This window comes from Antennarius striatus, chromosome 21 (genome assembly GCF_040054535.1).
Source record: "Antennarius striatus isolate MH-2024 chromosome 21, ASM4005453v1, whole genome shotgun sequence".
NCBI classification, from domain to species: Eukaryota; Metazoa; Chordata; class Actinopteri; order Lophiiformes; family Antennariidae; genus Antennarius; species Antennarius striatus.
The window spans coordinates 1,018,632-1,038,067 of NC_090796.1; the positions used below are offsets into that span (position 1 = coordinate 1,018,632).

Consider the following 19,436-nt stretch of genomic DNA (forward strand, 5'->3'; position numbering starts at 1 on the left):
AACATTATATTATTATTATTATTATCATTATTATTATTATTATTATTATTATTATTATTATTATTATTATTATTATTATTATAATAAATAATATGAGATAATACTGAGATAACGAGGTACGGACGGAACTATTCATCGCATTTTCCTGCCTTCCAGTCGGACTGTTATTTCGAACGGAACGGAAGGCAACTGTTGACGCATAAAGATCGCTGGAGTGACTTGGGTCTTGGGACGCAACCTCTTCAAAAACACTTGATTTGATTCGTGTTGCGTACCGAACAGGTCTCCACTAACTAATGTAACTGGAGCAGACGCGCAGGATGGACGGAGGTGTGTCTGCGGTCCCCGGTGAGTGGAGACACACGCCGGGGTGTTTAGCTAGGCCGCGGCGCAGCCCGCGCGCGGGAGTGTGTGCTAACTTAGTCGTGGAGGTGGCTTTTGGCTGTTTAATGTCGTAAAACATTGGAATAGACTAAGACTTGCGATAGTACTAAATAGTTAATAATTTAATTAAAATCATAACAAGGTCTTCATTAATGTTATTAGCTTCGTTAAGTTGCTGTTTTGGGATACATGCTAATGCTATCTATATAAATACGCTGTAAGTTCCTGCCTTCGCTAATGTTAAATTATTTGAGTTCAATCAACTCAAACGACTTCATTCCTGCTCTGTTCTGACGAGCTGAACCAGTCCAACAAACAGCTCAACGTAATATGAATGCATGTTTCTTAATTGTTATCACTGTAATTTTTTGGTAATTTATTCATGTACCGACATGCATTTTCAGGGCTCGACCAGTCGAGGAAATGAAGGCGGCAGAATCCGCCCTCGATACACCCTGACGTCAAAATGTATTTGTTGAGTTTCTATTAACAGAGATGCAATGCCTGTTCTCAACAGATTTGAGAGGATGAAAAATATAAAAGCTTTATCATATGAAGTCATATTGTCGTTTTTCAAAATGCAAAAGAAAGATAAGTGGTTGTTCAGACTCTTCGTTGAAAAGCATGATTGGGTTTGGTCTTGGTTCTACTACAGTGGATGTTCATAATGTCTAATTTCTTTTAGATTTAACTCTGTTCCAAGGTGATACATATTGTGTCATCCTTTCAAACATTTGTGAAATGTATTTCCTTTTTTGCAGGTTCCTCTCTTCCTGTCTCTGCCTTGCGACTCCTGGTCCCACCGATTCGGCTCGTCTCTGCAGCAATCTGGCAGACAGTGGAGCAGAAAGTTGTTTCGGATTATGGACTACTTGAGGAGTTTGTTTTCATGGTTACAGAGATTGTACCTCAGCTTTTATCCACAAGGCAGCGGGCAGAACTCATTTTAGGTCTCAGAGCAAGGGTGAGAAAGAGTTTTTTCAAATAAAGTGAGATTTTTGAAGGACATGGCTATATCACTGACAATATTAATACAAAAAAAAAGAAAAGAAAATTGTAACACTGAATCAAAATATCCACTACCTTAACCTAGAATGCTTAGAGCAGTCATTGGCAGTTTTTTTCTTAAATGGGTTTATGGAGTTTGGTCTAAAAAGAAAGCCGTTTCCATTGTCTGGGGACATTTTGACTTGGTGTGGACAAAACACAAGAATATCACACCCAATTTTATAGAGTTGTTGATGCTCTTATCCGTACTCTGTCGGATTTTGAGGAAAAAGTGGACAATAATCACATTATATTGTCTTAATCTTTTAGGTAACCAAAATTACAAGTATTGTTTTCAAAATAATTATGCCTCAGCAATACGGTCATATTCTGTCTGTCATTTCTAATTTCAGGTTGGTGTTTGTTTTGCACTATGCTTCAGTGTTCCATCTTTCATTTGAACACCTAAGCAGCCCCTGCTCTCTTGCATAGTACTCTATTTTTACATGAAAAAAAGCAATATCAGACAGTTTTGCAGCACTGATCAGCATTTTACATCACATTGTTCTTGTTGCCCTGTGACTGTAGCTTATCTTGGAGCTGTGCCGCTCTGAGGAGACTGCTGACCTCCATGTCATTCAGCCACATCTCGACCGAATGCAGAACCTCCGATCTCTGTGGAGCACAGAGGTGAGTTTACACTTGTAGTCAATATAAATCATCTTGAGTATAAATACTGTTTTCTTTTGTTTTATCTTATATAAATACATCAGTTAAGGCAGCAATGTTCTGCATGTCTACTCTGCTCATATTTTGCTTGCTGTTTTTGACTTGCACCACATAGTGTAAGTCATGCCTGTTGTATACTGTTCCCTTTTCGTTCACTCTTATTTGTCAGTATATAAAGCATTCATTCATTCATATATTCATTCTTAGTTTACTCTTTTACGGTTTTCCATGTACATATAGTATTTATGTTTTTGTATTTTCCATTTTTTTAATAACTTTGGATTATTTTGTTAGAAACACTTTGTCTTGAAATAGAATTTTATTTGATGCTTTTTGATTGTGTGAGCATGGTAGTAATGGCTACCATCTTATATATTTTACGGCCACAGGTTCCCAGAAACTATGTAATGTTATATTGTCTTTTATTGCAGACTGATGCTGAACAAGGAGTGTCTGACTCACATTTCATGGGCCTGGTCCAAAATCTCCTGAGGGATCCTGAAGAGAGAAACAACTTTTTCCTGGTAGATTTTCATAGTAAAACTAGGTTCACATAAAAACTCCTTTCAGAATCCACCTTTTGTAAAGACAGTTCAGATATTTTAATTTACAATTTCAATTTAGTTAATTTTCGTGTTCCAGGATGTTTTCCCAGGAGACTTTGGCCCTACATATGACAAAGCAATCCAGACACTGATGTGGTTGTTTCTGTCCCGACTGGAGAAGCTTCTTCCTGCCCAGACTCTCCAACAGGTATACTTATGTGTCAGTTGAAAAATAGATCAGAAATGATATTTTTTATAAGTAGTGATAGACCAAAAACCTGTTTTTGGAAGAGTCTGACAAAATCACCATTAATTTCACCTTTGCTTCACTGTTATATCAATCATATTTTATCTACTTTGTATTTTGAATGAAATTTTCCATAAGATTGACAAAGATATATTTGTTCATACTTCTGTGTAATGATTATTATTAAAATTAGAAATATAGTAATCCCTCATTACTCGTGGTAAATGCATTCCAGGACAACACATGAAAAACAAAAGTGAGCGATACGGCAACAAACTATTATTTAATTTAAATGCTTATGAACCCCCCATACTGATATTAAACCACCTTCTACCTGTATGACCTTTTCCCACACTCTGATAGACTGTTAAAAGCACTTTTTTATTTAAGAAAAATTGCAGGTGGAACAGTGGGTCTCGGAACGCAGCGCACACACAGATGCTGTAGGCCAATAGCATGCGCGTACGGTATCACGTGACTACCTACTAAAAATCCACAATGTACTGAATCCGTGCATCTTGAAGCGCGGATAAGCGAGGGATTGGTGTAGTTGTGATTTTTGCTTCACACTAATTTTCATTTTTTCCTGTCAGATTGCATCTCTGCTCAGTGATACCTCATGTGTTCTGAACGAGTGCATGGACATGTTTGCTCATTCTCATGAGCTCAAAACCTTGCTGGGCAGCCAGAAAGATCTCAGCCAGTTAGAGAACATAGGTGAGCTTCTCACAATATCAATGACCTGGTCAAAGAATGTCTTGAGTGCTTTGCTTGGGACAGAAACTGCTGTACATTAAATATGTCAGAAATTATTCTCTTATTTTCAGCATAAATGATTACAGATTCGGTAGTTACTTTTGCATGCAACAAAACATAATATATACCGCCTGGTAGTCAGAAGGAAGAATATGTCAATACGTAATTTATCCATTCCTGTGGCCTCTCATTTCAGAATCTTGCATTGTTGACAGTGGAATCCTGTCAGCTCTCTGTCTCCCTCCTGTGGAAAGAGTTGTGATTGTCAATGAACAAACAGAAACAGATGGAGAAGGACTTGAGTATACAGTCTGCACAGAGATGGAGGTGGAATCTGAGAACAAAGAAGTGTACGGCGAGGGAAGCGGAAATGCGTGCGTGCAAACCAACTGGTTTGGCCTTGGCAGTGAAGTGAAAACAGAGATGGACGCTGTTCGAGATCCCGCTGTAGGGGCTGAAGCCAGTGGCTGTGAAATGGCAGGTGACCCCCACGATGGCCAGTCTGGAACGTTGATGATCGGGGAGGACGGCCAAGTGACTGTGCTCGGTGGTGCAGAAAAGAAGCCAAACCGACGTGGGAGAAAAAAGAAGCTTCCTGTTGATGAAGACTTTGAAGTGCAAAGCAGAGCAAGGGCTAAACAAGATGATCCAGATTATGTTGTATGGGAAAGACCAGTGCGAAAGAACCGTGGACTCAAGATGAAACGATACCTGTCTCAGTGGAGGAAATCAGGAAAAGCGAAGAGCAACAGTACGGCTAGTAGCGGCCCTGGAAAATTAGCCAGATCCCAGAGTTCAAACAAAGACAACAACGTGGATGAGAGAACGTGCAAAGTTTGCGGCAAGGTGGTGAGTCAGGCCAAGTTTTTAGAGCGCCACATGAATCGACACTCAGAGGAACTACCCTATTCTTGTCCAGCCTGTAAAAGGTTTTACAAGAGCTTGCGTTACTTGCAGCAGCACAGATGTCCGAGTATGACAAAAGCAAAACCTGGAAGAAAACCAACACAAGAAGAGACGACAGCAGAAGATGGCGAGCAGACGTCCAGCGAGGTTCCTTGTGAAGAAACCAATGAAGAGCAGCCGTCTGACCCTGATTACTTGCCATCTTCTGAAAGGAGATCTTCCAGAGACTTGAGCCCCGATGGAAACAAAAGTATGATCGAAGGTCCGTTTTACTGTCCTCAGTGCAGCGTTGAGTTTAAGTGCAGACAAACGTTTCGGTTCCACTTGAGAAACATTTGCTACAATGAGCTTCAGGTGGATCCTGAGAAAACGGAGGATGTTAAGCATTGCTTCAGATGTGATGAGTGTGACAAGGCATTCAAATATAAATCCACATTGGTGTCCCACAAACAAACTCACAATCCTCTCTATTGTGAAGTCTGCATGAAGCTGGTACGAGACCCTGAAGCATTGGCTATGCATAAAGAGTCTCACACTCCGTTTCAGTGCAACCAGTGTGAGGCAAATTTTCCCGTGTTTAAGGCACTTCATAAACACTACATTGACATCCATAACCCTACTGAGCCTTTCATCTGCACCCATTGTGAGACAACTTTTGCAAGTTTGAAGCGATTTATCAGGCATGAGTGGAAACACACCGGTTACCAACCGTTTCAGTGTATAACTTGCAGTAAAAGATTCAGATCGTACTCTGACCTCGTGGAGCACCATAAAAAACACACTAAAGCATATCCATTCCTCTGCTGGGAATGCGGCAAGAAATTTCGGCATGGGGTCACACTAACAAGGCATGTGGCCCGTGTGCATCACTCTGGTGAACCTTTTCCAGACAAACCGTTGCCAACCTTTACCTGTGCTCAGTGTGGGAAGACCTTCACTTCAAGACGATGCCTTCTGAAACATGACAATTTCCATCACAAGGGACTGCGTTTCCCATGTGAGCACTGTGGAAAAGGGTTCTTTGGCAAGGATGCTTTGGTGAGACATACTTTGATTCACACAGGAGAAAGGCCTTTCAAGTGCGAGGATTGTGACAAGTGTTTCAGATCGGCCGCAGAATTAAAGATCCACAGAAGATACCATACTGGAGAAAGACCATTTAAGTGCAACATCTGTCAAAAAGGTTTTGTCCAGTCCTGCTTTCTTACCCTGCACATGCGAACCCATACTGGAGAGAGGCCATATATTTGTTCAATATGCAGCAAGGGCTTTTCAAGCTTGCATGGCCTAAAAAGACACAGGAGACTTGTTCATGCGTGAAGGAGGTCAGCTTCAGTTGTAGACCTGATTTTGAGGACTCTGACTATAAGACTGATATTTGAGATTTCAGTCTTGAGGATTTTGAAGGATGTTTCTTTGTCAGCCACGTTGTCATCTGGCTTCCGCAGCTTGAATTGTTCTGACCGGATCAATTGTATAGTTCATTAAAAATGTAATTTTTTTACAGAAAAGTTTCCTGTAGCCCTACAAAAGATTTGTATATGTAAGTGATTAAATAGTTTGATCCTTTGAGAATGTATTTCTTTTTCTTGAATAAATGAGTTTCATTTGAAGTGGTATTTGATTTTTTTTAATCATTGAAGTCATGTTCAATTTGGGTTTCATGTGGGCCTGCTTAGTACATGGAAAGGGTAAAGATCTCAAGAGTATAAGAAGTACAACAGGATTTTTGACCCAAAGAGTTCACCAAAGTAAATAGTGCTCAACCTCTGAATAAATGGTGAATACATTTGAACCATTGATTGTATTGGTTCTTTACACTTGTGTCCTATGACTTCAGGGCTACCTGTGTAGTTGTGTTCCAGTCCGTGACACCAACAGCTGTCTCAGTTCAGTCAATAACAGTCATGTTCAGGTTTGGATCACATGATCTCACTTCTTGTCCGTGAAGTTTCCCCCTGAATCCAGGTCATGATAGATCTCTGTTGAATCCAGGAACTCCCCAAAATCCATTCAGAACTGAAGAAGCCTTTAGGGGTGTCACTGATTTTCATCGAGGGCTACATCAGCATAATGGCTGTCCTCAAATGGTCAGATGTAACTAATAAATGCAACTCAATATGATGCAAAATAAATAATGTTAAATTATTTATTGAAGTTACAGACATTCGCACAGAAAAACTGTTTCTTGCTCTGTTATAACACAAATCTTTATAATTTGTCAGGTTATGAAACCTACATAGTTATATTAAAAAGGGATCAAACTAAGTGAATAAAGGAAAATGCTTTAATGCTCTTGCGGGCCACATTTGGCCCGCGGGCCTTGATTTTGACACGCTCTCCAGGATGAGCGGTGAACCCTCTTCTGGATGTCCAGCGCACTATTCAAGAGTTCCCAGTGCTTTTCCACTTCGTCTCTATCCTCACTGGACAATGGTGAAGTAGCATTAAAGCAAGAAATTAAATCTGAAGATTCCAAGATTAAAGATAATTTATTAATAAAAGCGACCACCCCAGATGGGACTCGAACCCACAATCCCTGGCTTAGGAGGCCAGTGCCTTATCCATTAGGCCACTGGGGCTTGATGTGTCTGTGTCGGCGTGTATCACCTTAAGTACATTAGGATGTGAAACTGGACACAAAGTTTGGTCAACATGTCACCTGCTCTGAGGAGCCACGTCAACAACCAGCTCCGGATACGATACGTGATGAAGACACTGATGACCAGCGGCTGATCTTTACAGTATATATCTATACTGTATAGCCATTTCTTTGTAACAAGTAGTAACACACACATTTATGTGTTCACGTTTAGTTAAACGACCCCATTATAATAACAGGAGTGCAGCATTAAATACTCGCTCCAACAGTCGCTGATGATCTGAATCCTCCTCCGGTGTCGTCTGGCTAACAGGAACCCGCCTCATTAGTGTTCCTTCTGTCCGGCCAGCAGGGAGGAGGAATGGTAGCTGACATCCTGTCAGGCAGCAGCGGTTGGACTGGATCGTTAATGTTATCTGACATTTGGTTGCTCAGTTAAAATAATGAATTCCCCACCGACTAACCCGCACGGGAACGGGCTGCTTTACGCTGGATTCAACCAGGACCACGGTGAGCAGCGGGACTGTTGGTTTCTAAAGGGGGACTGGAACCGTCATGGAGGCTAAGCTAACATTACGACATGAGTTTGTTCACAGAATACATTTACCACATATATTTACTAACTCAAAACTACAGTTTTGAGTTTATTTTATTTCTTATGAACTTATTATACTACAACTAGACAGTCATCAAGAGTAAACGCTCATGTCCAAAACATTAAGCTAATATTAGCTTTGTGTGCTAGCTTATTTAGCTAGTTCGCTAAGCTAACAACAATAGCTTTTTTGTTGTCGGATAACGTTATATTGGTATTGTTTTAGTTGTTAAATTACACATAAACGCGAAGTGTAAGTCAAAGAACTAAATCAAATAGAGGTTAATTTAACCTAAAAGCTAAGGCAAGCTGAGTTTCTGTCGATATTCGTACGTTTAATGTGCTAAGCTAAGTCAGTCCCATTTTTGAGCTAATGTTAAAAGTAGCTACAATCCCTCAAAGGCTAAACTTTTCAATATTCATTTTATATATATATATATCTGTTGAATATTTTTCTCTTTCTCGCCTCTAATCCACATTAACAGAATTAAATTATAATTTATTTCCATTCCAATACTTGTGAACTGATTTAATAGAAGCAGGTCTTCCTGTCAGGTAAAGGTGTGTCGGGGGTCCAGACGGTCATCAGTGTCTCCAGGTTTCCCCTCAGATGATTGTGAAAAGCCCCAGATCTGAGAACAATTGATGATAAATGTCACAACATTAATGTCAGAAGTACATTTCTGATGTCTGTTCCTTTGCTGTGTGTTTCTAGGATGCTTTGCCTGTGGGATGGAAAATGGATTTCGTGTGTACAACACAGACCCTCTGAAGGAGAAAGAGAAACAGGGTAACTCATCAACACCAGTGCTTAGAACATGAACACATTTCATTTTAGTGACACGTTTTAATAGTGAACATAATGCTCCTTTTTCAAGGTAAAGGTTCCCCAAAACGAAAACTCAACCTTTTTTTTCATGACTATTAAATTAATCTTTGAATGTGAACTCTATTTGTAATCAGTTTAACTCAATGACATCACTTCATAACACTCTTTTAACAACAAAAATGTCATGGTTGATAATAAACAAGGTATATTTTTTAGTATTATAAAGCTTTTGTCAAATAGGTGAGTCAGTCAAGCCTTCCTTCATGAAAGAATGTTGTCAGATATAGCTATAATTTATATTCTATGGGATTTAGATGATTTCTGTTAGTACTTGTGGTAGAAAATATACAACCAATTTTAAAATGGAGCATACTAGATAATCCCGGAGGAAATTGCACACATCCACTGCTCAGCCAAACACCAGGAAAAATAAAAACAAAACAGGACGTACCACAAGACAGACACTACACTAACAGACACATGCAGCATTAACGGGACATATACTAAAAAAATTAAAGTATAAACAGTATAAAATTAAATTCAAATCCATTTAACCCCGTGCTGACCTCGCCACCCCCCCCCCCACTCCTCCTGAGAGACTCATTGTACCCCCTGATGGCACGGGGCATGAAGGAGGACCTCAGCCTCTCTGTGGAGGCGCTGTGTGACAGCAGTCTGCTGCTGAAGGTGCTCCTCTGCTGGGAGAAGGTGGTGTGTAGGGGGGGCTGGTGTTGTTCATGATGGCCCTGAATTTAGACATGGTCCTGCTCCCCAGAACTGTCTCCACAGAGTCCAGGCTCAGCCCGACCACTGAGCCCACTCTGCGGATGAGTCTGTTCAGACGGTCCATATCTCTTTTCCTGGCCCCCCCACCCCAACACACAATGGCGTATGACAGCACACTGGAGACTACGGACTGATAGAACATGAGAAGGAGCTTAGGACAGATGTTGAAGGAGGCCATCCTCCTTAGGAAGTACATCCTGCTCTGCCCCTTCTTGTACACACAGTCCCAGTTGAGTGACCAGTCCAGTCTGCTGTCTAGCTGCAGTCCCAGGTACTGATAGTTTTCTACCACCTCCACCTCACTGCCCTCCATGACCACTGGCTGTGGAGAGGGAGGTGTCCGCCGGAAATCCAGCACCATCTCCTTTGTCTTGGAGATGTTGAGCTGGAGCTGGTTCTGTTGGCACCACTTCACGGAGTCAGCCACCAATGCCCTGTACCCCCCCTCATCACCCTCCAGGATACATGCCACTATCGCGGTGTCGTCGGAGTACTTCTGTATGTGGCATGTATCCGAGTTGTGCTTGAAGTCTGATGTGTAGAGGGTGAAGAGAATGGGGGATAGAACGGTCCCCCTGTGGCGCCCCCGGCTGCTGGTCACCAAACAGTCCCCCATACGGACGTACTGGGGTCTGTCCAGCTCACGAGGTAGGGGTCCACAGCCATGGAGGTCAGTTTGTCCTGCAGGAGCCGGGGCTGGATGGTGTTGAAGGCGCTCGAAAAGTCAAAGAAGAGCACCCTGACGGCACAGCCCCCGGCGTCCAGGTAGGAGAGTATGCGGTGGAGGAGGTACAGGACAGTACAAGACACTAATCACCAATGTCAAGTCATTGATTAGCTTGTTCCTATTTGTGCAGCTGTGCATTTTAAGTCTGAATGTTTCCAACTCCAGCTCTACACTCAGCAGACGTAAGGTGGTTACAGTTCAAGAAGATGAAAGAATGAATGGTTTTTGTTAATTGTCTAATTGCTGCAGCTCCCGGTCTGATCCTTCAGATGATGCTGAAGGCTCCAAAAAAAACTTTTATTTACCTTGATGCCACTTTTCATGTTTGACTTCACCCAAGCTGATGACATTGATATGACCTGCAGCTCGCCATGATGCTGTTACTTTTTCCAGTCCTTTCCATTCTTTATTCCATAGCAAACCGATTTGCATCAAATGGTGACAGAAGTGATCCAGTATTTCCAGTAGGAAGCTCTTCAGGCCCAGAGGCCAGAGCCAGCAGGGACGTTCTGTGTGCACCAACATTTTTGATTACTTTATTTCCATATTAAAAAATATTTAAAACAAAGGGAACAGGAGAAGGTGGACCCAATTTTAGAACAACCCAGCCTAGAGGCTGTCAAACACAAACAATTATTTTGGAGTGAATGAATATTTGACAATAAAACAATGTCTTGTGGCCTGGCTGTGGTTCCGCTGGGCCTCCATAATGGTCACGGAAACTGTCTCATAGTATTTGTACTGGGGCCATTTTCCTTTGATGTCACCCAAAGCTGGCAGCAGAAATACTGGAAAAAATGTATTTCTCAGTATCATATAATCATAGTGAGTCAGACAAAACCTAATGATTTACACACTTAATGAATTATTAACAAGAAGACATTAAATACTGAAAATGCGGTGGGCCATATTTCAACGTGAAATGACATACAGTATTTGGTCACATATTAAATACTGGTACCATTCAGGCACTTTCAAACTTATGTTAGTTTAAAGTAATAATCAAGTATCGGTGCTCATCTAGGACACATCTAATTCAGTTTATAAGTGAAATACCCTGAAACTAATATTCTCTGGTCTCTTTACTCAGAAATGCTCTGGCTAAGTAATAGTAAATCAATTTACTAAATTTAAAATAAGGGTTTTTTTTTGAAGAGTTGCATTGATTCCAACATTTTTGAAATTAGATGGCTTTAATGAAAAATTGATTCTTGGTCACTTGCATAATAATAATAATAATAATAATAATTATTATTATTATATTATTATTCATTTATTGAAGATATTATTTTAAACGTCCTTTCTACAACGGGGATAATCAGAATGCTTAGCTGAGCAGCTAATATTAGATACGAGCTGTTTGGCTTATGACCACAGAAAAAACAGCTGATCTGCTTCAGTAACCAAGTTCCAGAATTAAAGCTTTTATATTTTGTGCTATAAATGGGAAGTTTCCCCCCCAAACAGCTGAAGCTGTGACTCAACACATGACCTGCCCTGAGTTAGAGAGGAGAGGTCATATCTACTTTATTCTGCACTGGTCCACATACGGTTCTCTGATGACATGAATCAATAAGCTTAGATACACAGTCACTTGTGACGATAAGGGTTGTTTTGTGACATTTGCTCTATTTGTGTGAAATCGGTGACTTTCCCTTTCAGAGTTCCTGGAAGGAGGCGTTGGCCATGTGGAGATGCTCTTCAGGTGTAACTATTTGGCACTGGTGGGGGGAGGAAAGAAACCCAAGTACCCGACCAACAAAGGTGTGCTTTACCTAGTTCATTCAGAAATGTTGAAACAGGTGCTTCAGAAAAAAGCTGGCATTTCGTCTTGGTTTCATCGAAACTGTCACGTACCAACGGTTTAACGCTTTCAAAAAAGATGATGACACACCTGCAAACCAGTCAGAACACTGCGCTGTTAGAGTTGTGAACTAAACATAGAAGCACATTCAAGGTCATATGGCAGTCATACATACAGCATTCTTACCATGTGTCAGCAATTTCTATATTTTTCCTCCAATGCTGGTTCAGTGTATTTGGTGAAAAACTGTTGATGGGGTGCAGCCCTTCTGAGAAGACCGATTAACACCAGCTGAGAAGAAATAATTCAGTTAGAAGAAAGTAACAACCAACCTAACGTGGAATCCATCACGTTCTGAAGTGGTCGCTTCTGATTTTAATTTTATGTAGTGTATTTTGTGGGAGAGGGATCACAAATGTCACCAACAAAAGTTCAGATGTGACCTCTGATTGAAGAACTTGAAAGAACCAAATAGGCAGATTGTCCTGGTAAATACTATCGTCTACAACATGCGTGTTCAGAAATGTTAAAAGAGAACTAAAAACATACCAGACATGACACCTTACAGGTTCATAAACTAAAAATATATTTAATTTGGAACATACACTCTGCAAAGCGTCCTGTGGCACGATTATCTCACACTCTTCACTACAATAGAACCCAGCGTGCTTGTGACCCTTTTGGCTTTCATATCCGACTGTCCACACTGTTTTTAGCGAGTGTCCAAATTGGCTGTTCAGACTGTAAAAGAGACATCCGACATCAATCTGGATGGGCTAAACATCGGATTTTAGCTGCCAGTCTGAACGCGACCTTATAACATCACCATAGCAACAGCAGCACAAGTAGATTGATTAATTACTAATAAGTAATGAAAATTTCAACCTATGGAATGATTTTGTGTATTTGTAACATAATTATAAGAATATTGTGTTAATAATGTTTATTTGACTTAATTGCCTGATTTTTCTGCAGTATGTTCACCATATATTAACAAAGCTTTCACAAAACATACCTTGTTGCAGGTTAGAAAATTGATTCACATTAGAAAAAAAATTAATATTAAACATTAAACTTGATATTTAATATTTGGGAAATGTGCTGCACGTTAACAAACAACCCCAAATGCAAAAAATAAATTATTTTTTTTCATGCCGACTTTTTCGTCCTCGGCTCTTTTAAATGGTATAAAGTTTCATGACGTGTATATTGTTGAAAACTTAGGGAATATGTTGATTTTAACGTCTGAAGCAGGAGGGGAGGGGTTGATTTAAGGTACCACTTTGATATTTTCATTAGTACAATCATTGAAGGCCTATTGATTTGTCGTATTTGTCGTATTATAGTACAAATCACAAAAACCTGTTAAAGACCAGACGTTTTATCTGTTATTGACTCATTGGTTTGTGTGTTTTGGTGTTCCAGTAATGATCTGGGATGACCTGAAGAAGAAGACGGTTATTGAGATCGAGTTCTCAACAGAAGTGAAAGCAGTGAAACTTCGGCGTGACAGGTAAGAATACGATGAAATGGACTCCTGGTCGACTTTCTAAAGGAAGATCATGTGTTCAGGGGTTACAAAATACGGATTGAGTAATGCAGTGGGGTGGGGGGTGGGGGGTGTTCCTCTGTTGGTCCACTTGTGTGGATCAGACACACATTTCTGTGTCAAAAATGTTGTACTTTAATGTCATGGTGTGGTGGGTTATCTGTGGGGTCGGGTTCTGACTTGTAGTTCAGACTTTATCCTTTAGGTCTGATCTGTTCTCAGGATTGTTGTTGTGCTGGACTCAATGATCAAAGTCTTCACATTTACCCACAACCCCCATCAGCTGCACGTGTTTGAGACGTGCTTCAACCCCAAAGGTCAGTCCTCACACGTCCAACACCCACCTTACCCCCTCCGTTTGGATGCAGAAAGCTAACCCTAAACCCACACAACATTTTAACTCGTAGCAGAAACTACAGGTAAACCTCGGCTCACCTCATTAATCCACTCCAGGAGTCAGAATAATGACGTGAGTCAGTTAACTTTAATTAACTCCAGGCTAAACCGAAAATGACATTTCCCATTTTGCTACTGTACTTTATTTATGAATGCATTTTCAATAATATTTGGTTAATACAAATCTGTTTTAAGGTTAAGAACAAATACATTTTATTTTTTAATACAGAAAGAGCGTTTCTGTCGTTTTTATCCTAATCTAGACAGTAACGTGATATAATGTGCTTTTAACGGTTTACTAGTGATTTTTTACAATTTTGGTATTTGTGGCGAACAGAAAGTGGAAATAAACTGACATAAACAGGATTTTTAATTTTCCGTGTATTTTTTTTTTTTGAAAACCAATGTATAATCGAGAGCGATCGTAATTGAAACGACGTAAACCGAGGTAAACCTGTAGTCCCAAATATTCCAAAGGATGCTGGGATTCACAGGGTGTTACTCTCTCACCGGCGTTCCGTCTTTCTCTCCAGGTCTTTGCGTGCTGTGTCCCAACAGTAACAACTCTCTGCTGGCCTTCCCTGGGACTCACTCAGGCCATGTGCAGATCGTGGATCTGGCTAACACAGAGAAGCCCCCAGTTGATATTCCTGCCCATGAGGGGGCGCTGTGCTGTATTGCTCTAAATCTGCAGGGCACAAAAATAGCTACAGCATCAGAAAAGGTAAGCCACAACCGTTGCAGATAGAAAGATGAAAGAAAAAGCACATTACTCAGGCAGCAAAGGGGATGAAAATGAGATGATGACCTTGAGAAAACTAGGTCAAGGTCAAACTTCAACTTTTGTACTTTTTTTTTTTTTTGCACATATCTCAAGAACCGGATAAGATGGAAAGACGAAAGAAAAGGCGTTATATTCAGGGAGGCAAGGGGATGGAAATTAGATCACAACCTTGATGTTGAAAAACTAGGTCAAGGTCAAATTTTCACTTTTACACCTTTTTAGGTACACATCTCCGAAACCTGATGAGATATAATCACAAAACAAAAAGCAACATTTCAGGAAGCCAGAGGCACAAAAATGTGATGATGTCGCAGGATGCTGCATCTCTGACCGCCTTGTTCTTCAGTTGTGGCCGTTCATGACCAATCCATGTTGTGTTTCCACAGGGAACTCTCATTAGGATTTTCGACACGTCTGCAGGTCAGCTCATACAGGAGCTACGACGGGGTTCTCACGCGGCTAACATTTACTGGTAAGAATTGTCCTTGTGTTCTGCTATTGATGCAGAATTAACCCTTTGCTCTTGACAAAAACAAGGCAAAGATTAGTGGAAGATTATTCCCACACTGAGTTTGACCAGATTCTGAAAGTCACTAGTTTTTAGTGATGTTAGTGCAAGAAGCCTGGTGACCTCATGGAAAACCAATGTAACAAGAAGCTTCTGCTGTCGTATTGAAACATGCTGGAGGTCAGGAAGCGTTGTGTAATGAAGGCACTTGAAAACTTGCACCAGCAGCTTTGCAGCAGTTCAGCAGTACCTCAAGGTACGAATGTAATCCGTTCTGTGACTGAGATCGTAAGTCAAACAATATTTCCTCATTTAACATAACTAAAATCAATTTAATCTCTTCCAGCTTTGTAAAAAAGCTCCAAGCTCACTGAATTATGAAAAAATACGCTAAATAAGCAACAATAAAGTATGAAAAGAAACACAAAAGTCACAAGCATGCACGCGCTATGAACCAGATGTGGTTTCAGCTGATGTTATATCCATCCACCAGTTTCCTGTTAAGTTTGTTTGTGATGATCGTCTGAACAGCGTTTCAGCGTTCTGTCTCATTTGTTGTGTTTTGTTTGTCAGTATTAATTTCAACCAGGACGCGTCCCTCATCTGTGTGTCCAGTGATCGTGGAACGGTTCACATCTTTGCTGCAGACGACCCCAAAAGAAACAAACAGTCGAGGTGAGTCTGAACACTTGAAGGTTTTCCGAGGAAGTCGTGTCTGATGTTCCAACCCTGTGTTCTCATTGGCTGTGGCCATTTCTCTACAGTTTGGCATCAGCCAGCTTTCTCCCCAAGTACTTCAGCTCCAAGTGGAGCTTCTCCAAGTTCCAGGTCCCGTCGCGTTCTCCCTGTTTGTGTGCTTTTGGGACGGAGCCCAACGCTGTCATTGGTGAGTTCAGAACGACTGTGATAATCACGTATCAACAGAGTATACACGTGATGTCACCATGGTAACACTGTCTCATCTGCCCCATGCCAAATTAAACAGCTCTCCATGTTGAGCGTTGTGTTGATCATTGGTGGTTTATGTTTCAGTAACGTCACATCAGAATGTTTTTTCATCTGCGTATCGCATCCCATGAGCTTCATCTGAGGTGTGATTAGTGCTAGTTTGGAATCAACAGTCTGTCTGTGTATTTATTCATCTCATTTTTCTTTTCACAGATACAGTATTACCTTGAGATACGAGTTTAATCCATTCCATGACTGATCTCGTAACTCGTAAAATAACTAAAATCAATTTAATTTGTTCCAGCCTTGTAAAAAAAGCCCCCAAACCCTCTAAATTATGAAAAAAATAAGTTACATAAACAACGAGAAAGTCTGAAAAGAAATATATTTTTTATCAACCTATGGACATGCAGACTTTACCTGTGCATGATTAATTTATTTACTGTGTGTGTGTAAAACAAGTTTATTTCCCTCCGCTTAACACTTCGTGTCGTCTGATCTGAGGTTGTAGTCGAAAAGCGATCCACCCAACAATATATACATATTATAGAAGTTACAAACAATTCTAAGTTATGAAAAGAAAAGTTAGAAATTACGTCTTTACTCCACCAATGAGAAGGAGATGCAGTCTCATCTGATGATGTATCTATCCACCAGTTAGCGGTGGATTATCTCAGATTATCTCAGATTTTTGCTCACATGTCAAACGATTACAGACAGAGCGACGGGTCGGAGCTCAAAAACCCGTTGGTGAAGCAGCTCGTATCTCGAGGTTCTACTGTGTATGAAATCTATATGAGTGACTGCATTATGGCAGCACACATTTTTTTACTTTTCAAAATGAACTCTTCCTTGACATACTGTAACATCCACTTACAGGCAATGCAATCAGAAAGGGTTGGACGTAATAAACACAACGTGTGTGTTCACATGAAGTCTTCTAATAACAGAGTTCCAGACTGTTTTTGCTGACTCGCTCGTTTCTCTCCCTCTGCAGCCATTTGTGCTGACGGCAGCTACTACAAGTTCCTGTTTAACTCCAAAGAGGAGTGTTCCAGAGACGTGTACGCCCAGTTCCTGGAGATGACTGATGAGAAAATGTGACCTTTGACCCCTGCTGGAGACTCCACAAAGATAACACAGGCTGTTATTTTTGTAACGTTGGAGGACAGAGGAGAGGGTCCCTCGCTGTGCTTCTCCTCTCCTGTGATGGGGTGTCGGATGGAGGGAGGACAAAGAGACGCACAGACAACCCCCCCCCCACAACAAAGATGAACTGATTGAAGCTGCGACGGAGATGCAGACTCTCTGACTCCTGGGGATCGTCTCTGGGGGATGAGATGACTACATAAAAGAGGGAAAGTTATTTTTTTGAACAGACGACTTGCGCTTTTTAAGATGTCTTCCGAGGAAGGATGTCTATTTTTGATCACATGGATGATACTGGTAGATAGAGGGACTGCAAATATTCAGATTTTTTCAACTAACACCACCCAACCTACTTATAGGGAGTGCCTCGAGACGGGAGAGAATTTGTATGTATGAACATATTGCTGTTGTCATCTATACATATGTGTGTTAATGTATATACTAGTGTATATAAGGTGTTCACAAGGCAGGGTCAGAGCGAGGGAACCGTTTTATTTCCACTTCTTTCTGTAAAGTTCAAGGTAACATCTGGAAGCCGATCCTGCGTTGTGAATCTTAGTATTACTCAACTTTCTTCTCTTCGCTGAATAAACACCACAAGCCTGACTGAACTAACCACTTAGATTTGTACAGAACTGCAGCTGAAAAAATGTGCTTTTTTTTTTGCTTCATTTTTTTTGTACATTGTGCAATATATATGTTAATTTTGTTTTTGTTTCAACCTGACCAAGAAGCTTTAAGGAATAATCTGAGCGATTTAGGAAATAGTTGTCCACGTTCCTGCTGAAGGTTAGCATCACTTATGATCGATCAGGTTTTGCACTTTTTTTTTTTTAATCAAAGAGCAGTGACCACCTAGATTATTTTATTTACTTGTGTTTGTGCGATTACATAAAGAAGATACACATTAGTTACGTTCCCCCAGTGTAGTCATTCTGCTAAGCTAAGTGATAGTTCTGAAACCAAGTTTGGATGTGAGGGTGACGTTTGGATTAATTTCCAGCTATCGCTATCCTGATTGGATCTGACACCCAGAGACAGAGGACGCGTCTATCGTCTGTCACTTTCAACATTCAGCACCAATGACTGAAAACGGGCACTCACTATGAAAATGTTTCATGATGTAATAAATGTATTCATCTTTTCGAGCCCTGTTTTTTTTTTCTTCTCATGGCCCTTATTGCCCATTGGTCAGGAGGGAATCTGGAACTGGTGAACTAGTTCCACTCAGACCTGGAGCCCCCGTCCAATCTGGGCTCCTTCTATAAATTTACCAGGTGATGAGATGATCTCATCCAACTCACAGCAAGAACACGTGTTTGCCAAGTGAAAGTGAAAGTCAAGTGTTTTTCCTTGCTGATCAATAAAGCTAAGAGCCAACATTCGTCTTAAACAACTGGAATCTAATCAGATGGAATAAAATTGTTGGCAAGGGTCACCTGAAAAGATGAGGGATTTTTATAATTCTTTAGACTGGACTTGGATTTTTTTTACGTTAATAAAGTTTTTATATTTGCTTACATTTAGAAAAATTATACATTGATGCAGTATAATTTACATTACACAGCATTGATGAGTAAATATTGTTTTTTTTTTTTAAATTGATAACATTTTTGTTTATTCAGTGCAAGAACATCAGATTGTACAGCTTCAGGTTGAACATACTGACCACAGCAGGGATGCTGGACAAACTGAAAACCAAGTTGTGTCGGACGCTCAAAATGATTGTGAAACCTGCATTTCAAATTGTGAATAAAATGTAACATCTGCTTTTAATTATATTTGATGTTTGATGCCTTTTTCTACTTTGGGAACAAACTGTAGCCTTGATTGAATCCGTGACGGAGTGGATTTGTCCTTCACTGTTTGCTTGAGGGCCTTTTAAACATTTTGGAAAGTCTTTTAAGTCTGTCTTCAATGAAAATTTTTGTCAGTTCCATCTCTGCTTATTGATCAAACACATGATCAAAACAATCCCCGCCAGCGCTTTCATTCCAGGTTACTTGTCTAACTAGTCAGGATGCAAAGTGATCAGGTTCATTCACATGTTTGTGACACTAATTTACAGTACATTTTAGGTTTATCCTCAAATTCTACTTGAAAGAATATTCTACTTGAAAGAATATAAAATCCCAAAATTTTTGTGAGGTGTGTGTATGATTCAGTTTAATGTCTCGTTGTACTCTGAAATTAAAGCATAGAGCA

General features: G+C 40.4%; 2 protein-coding genes and 1 non-coding gene across 3 annotated transcripts; 2 read left to right on the forward strand and 1 right to left on the reverse strand.

Moving 5' to 3' along the window:
• The first annotated feature begins 185 nt into the window (after nucleotides 1-185).
• On the forward strand, nucleotides 186-6,162 carry LOC137588372 (zinc finger protein 791-like). Its single transcript, XM_068305426.1, has 7 exons — nucleotides 186-348; nucleotides 1,146-1,348; nucleotides 1,960-2,061; nucleotides 2,532-2,624; nucleotides 2,743-2,853; nucleotides 3,486-3,609; nucleotides 3,845-6,162. The coding sequence occupies exons 1-7, from the start codon at nucleotides 321-323 to the stop codon at nucleotides 5,872-5,874; spliced, it is 2,691 nt and encodes an 896-aa protein (XP_068161527.1). The 5' UTR covers nucleotides 186-320; the 3' UTR covers nucleotides 5,875-6,162.
• Nucleotides 6,163-7,063: 901 nt separating this feature from the next.
• trnar-ccu (transfer RNA arginine (anticodon CCU)) lies at nucleotides 7,064-7,136 on the reverse strand. Its single transcript has one exon. It is a non-coding gene; the product is annotated as a tRNA-Arg (tRNA).
• Nucleotides 7,137-7,488: 352 nt separating this feature from the next.
• On the forward strand, nucleotides 7,489-18,379 carry wdr45b (WD repeat domain 45B). The gene is made up of 10 exons (XM_068305407.1): nucleotides 7,489-7,666; nucleotides 8,467-8,541; nucleotides 11,756-11,857; nucleotides 13,323-13,410; nucleotides 13,669-13,763; nucleotides 14,376-14,566; nucleotides 15,013-15,098; nucleotides 15,708-15,809; nucleotides 15,899-16,020; nucleotides 17,080-18,379. Exons 1-10 carry the CDS (start codon nucleotides 7,600-7,602, stop codon nucleotides 17,184-17,186), a joined length of 1,035 nt encoding a protein of 344 aa, XP_068161508.1. The 5' UTR covers nucleotides 7,489-7,599; the 3' UTR covers nucleotides 17,187-18,379.
• The last annotated feature ends 1,057 nt before the right edge of the window (nucleotides 18,380-19,436 follow it).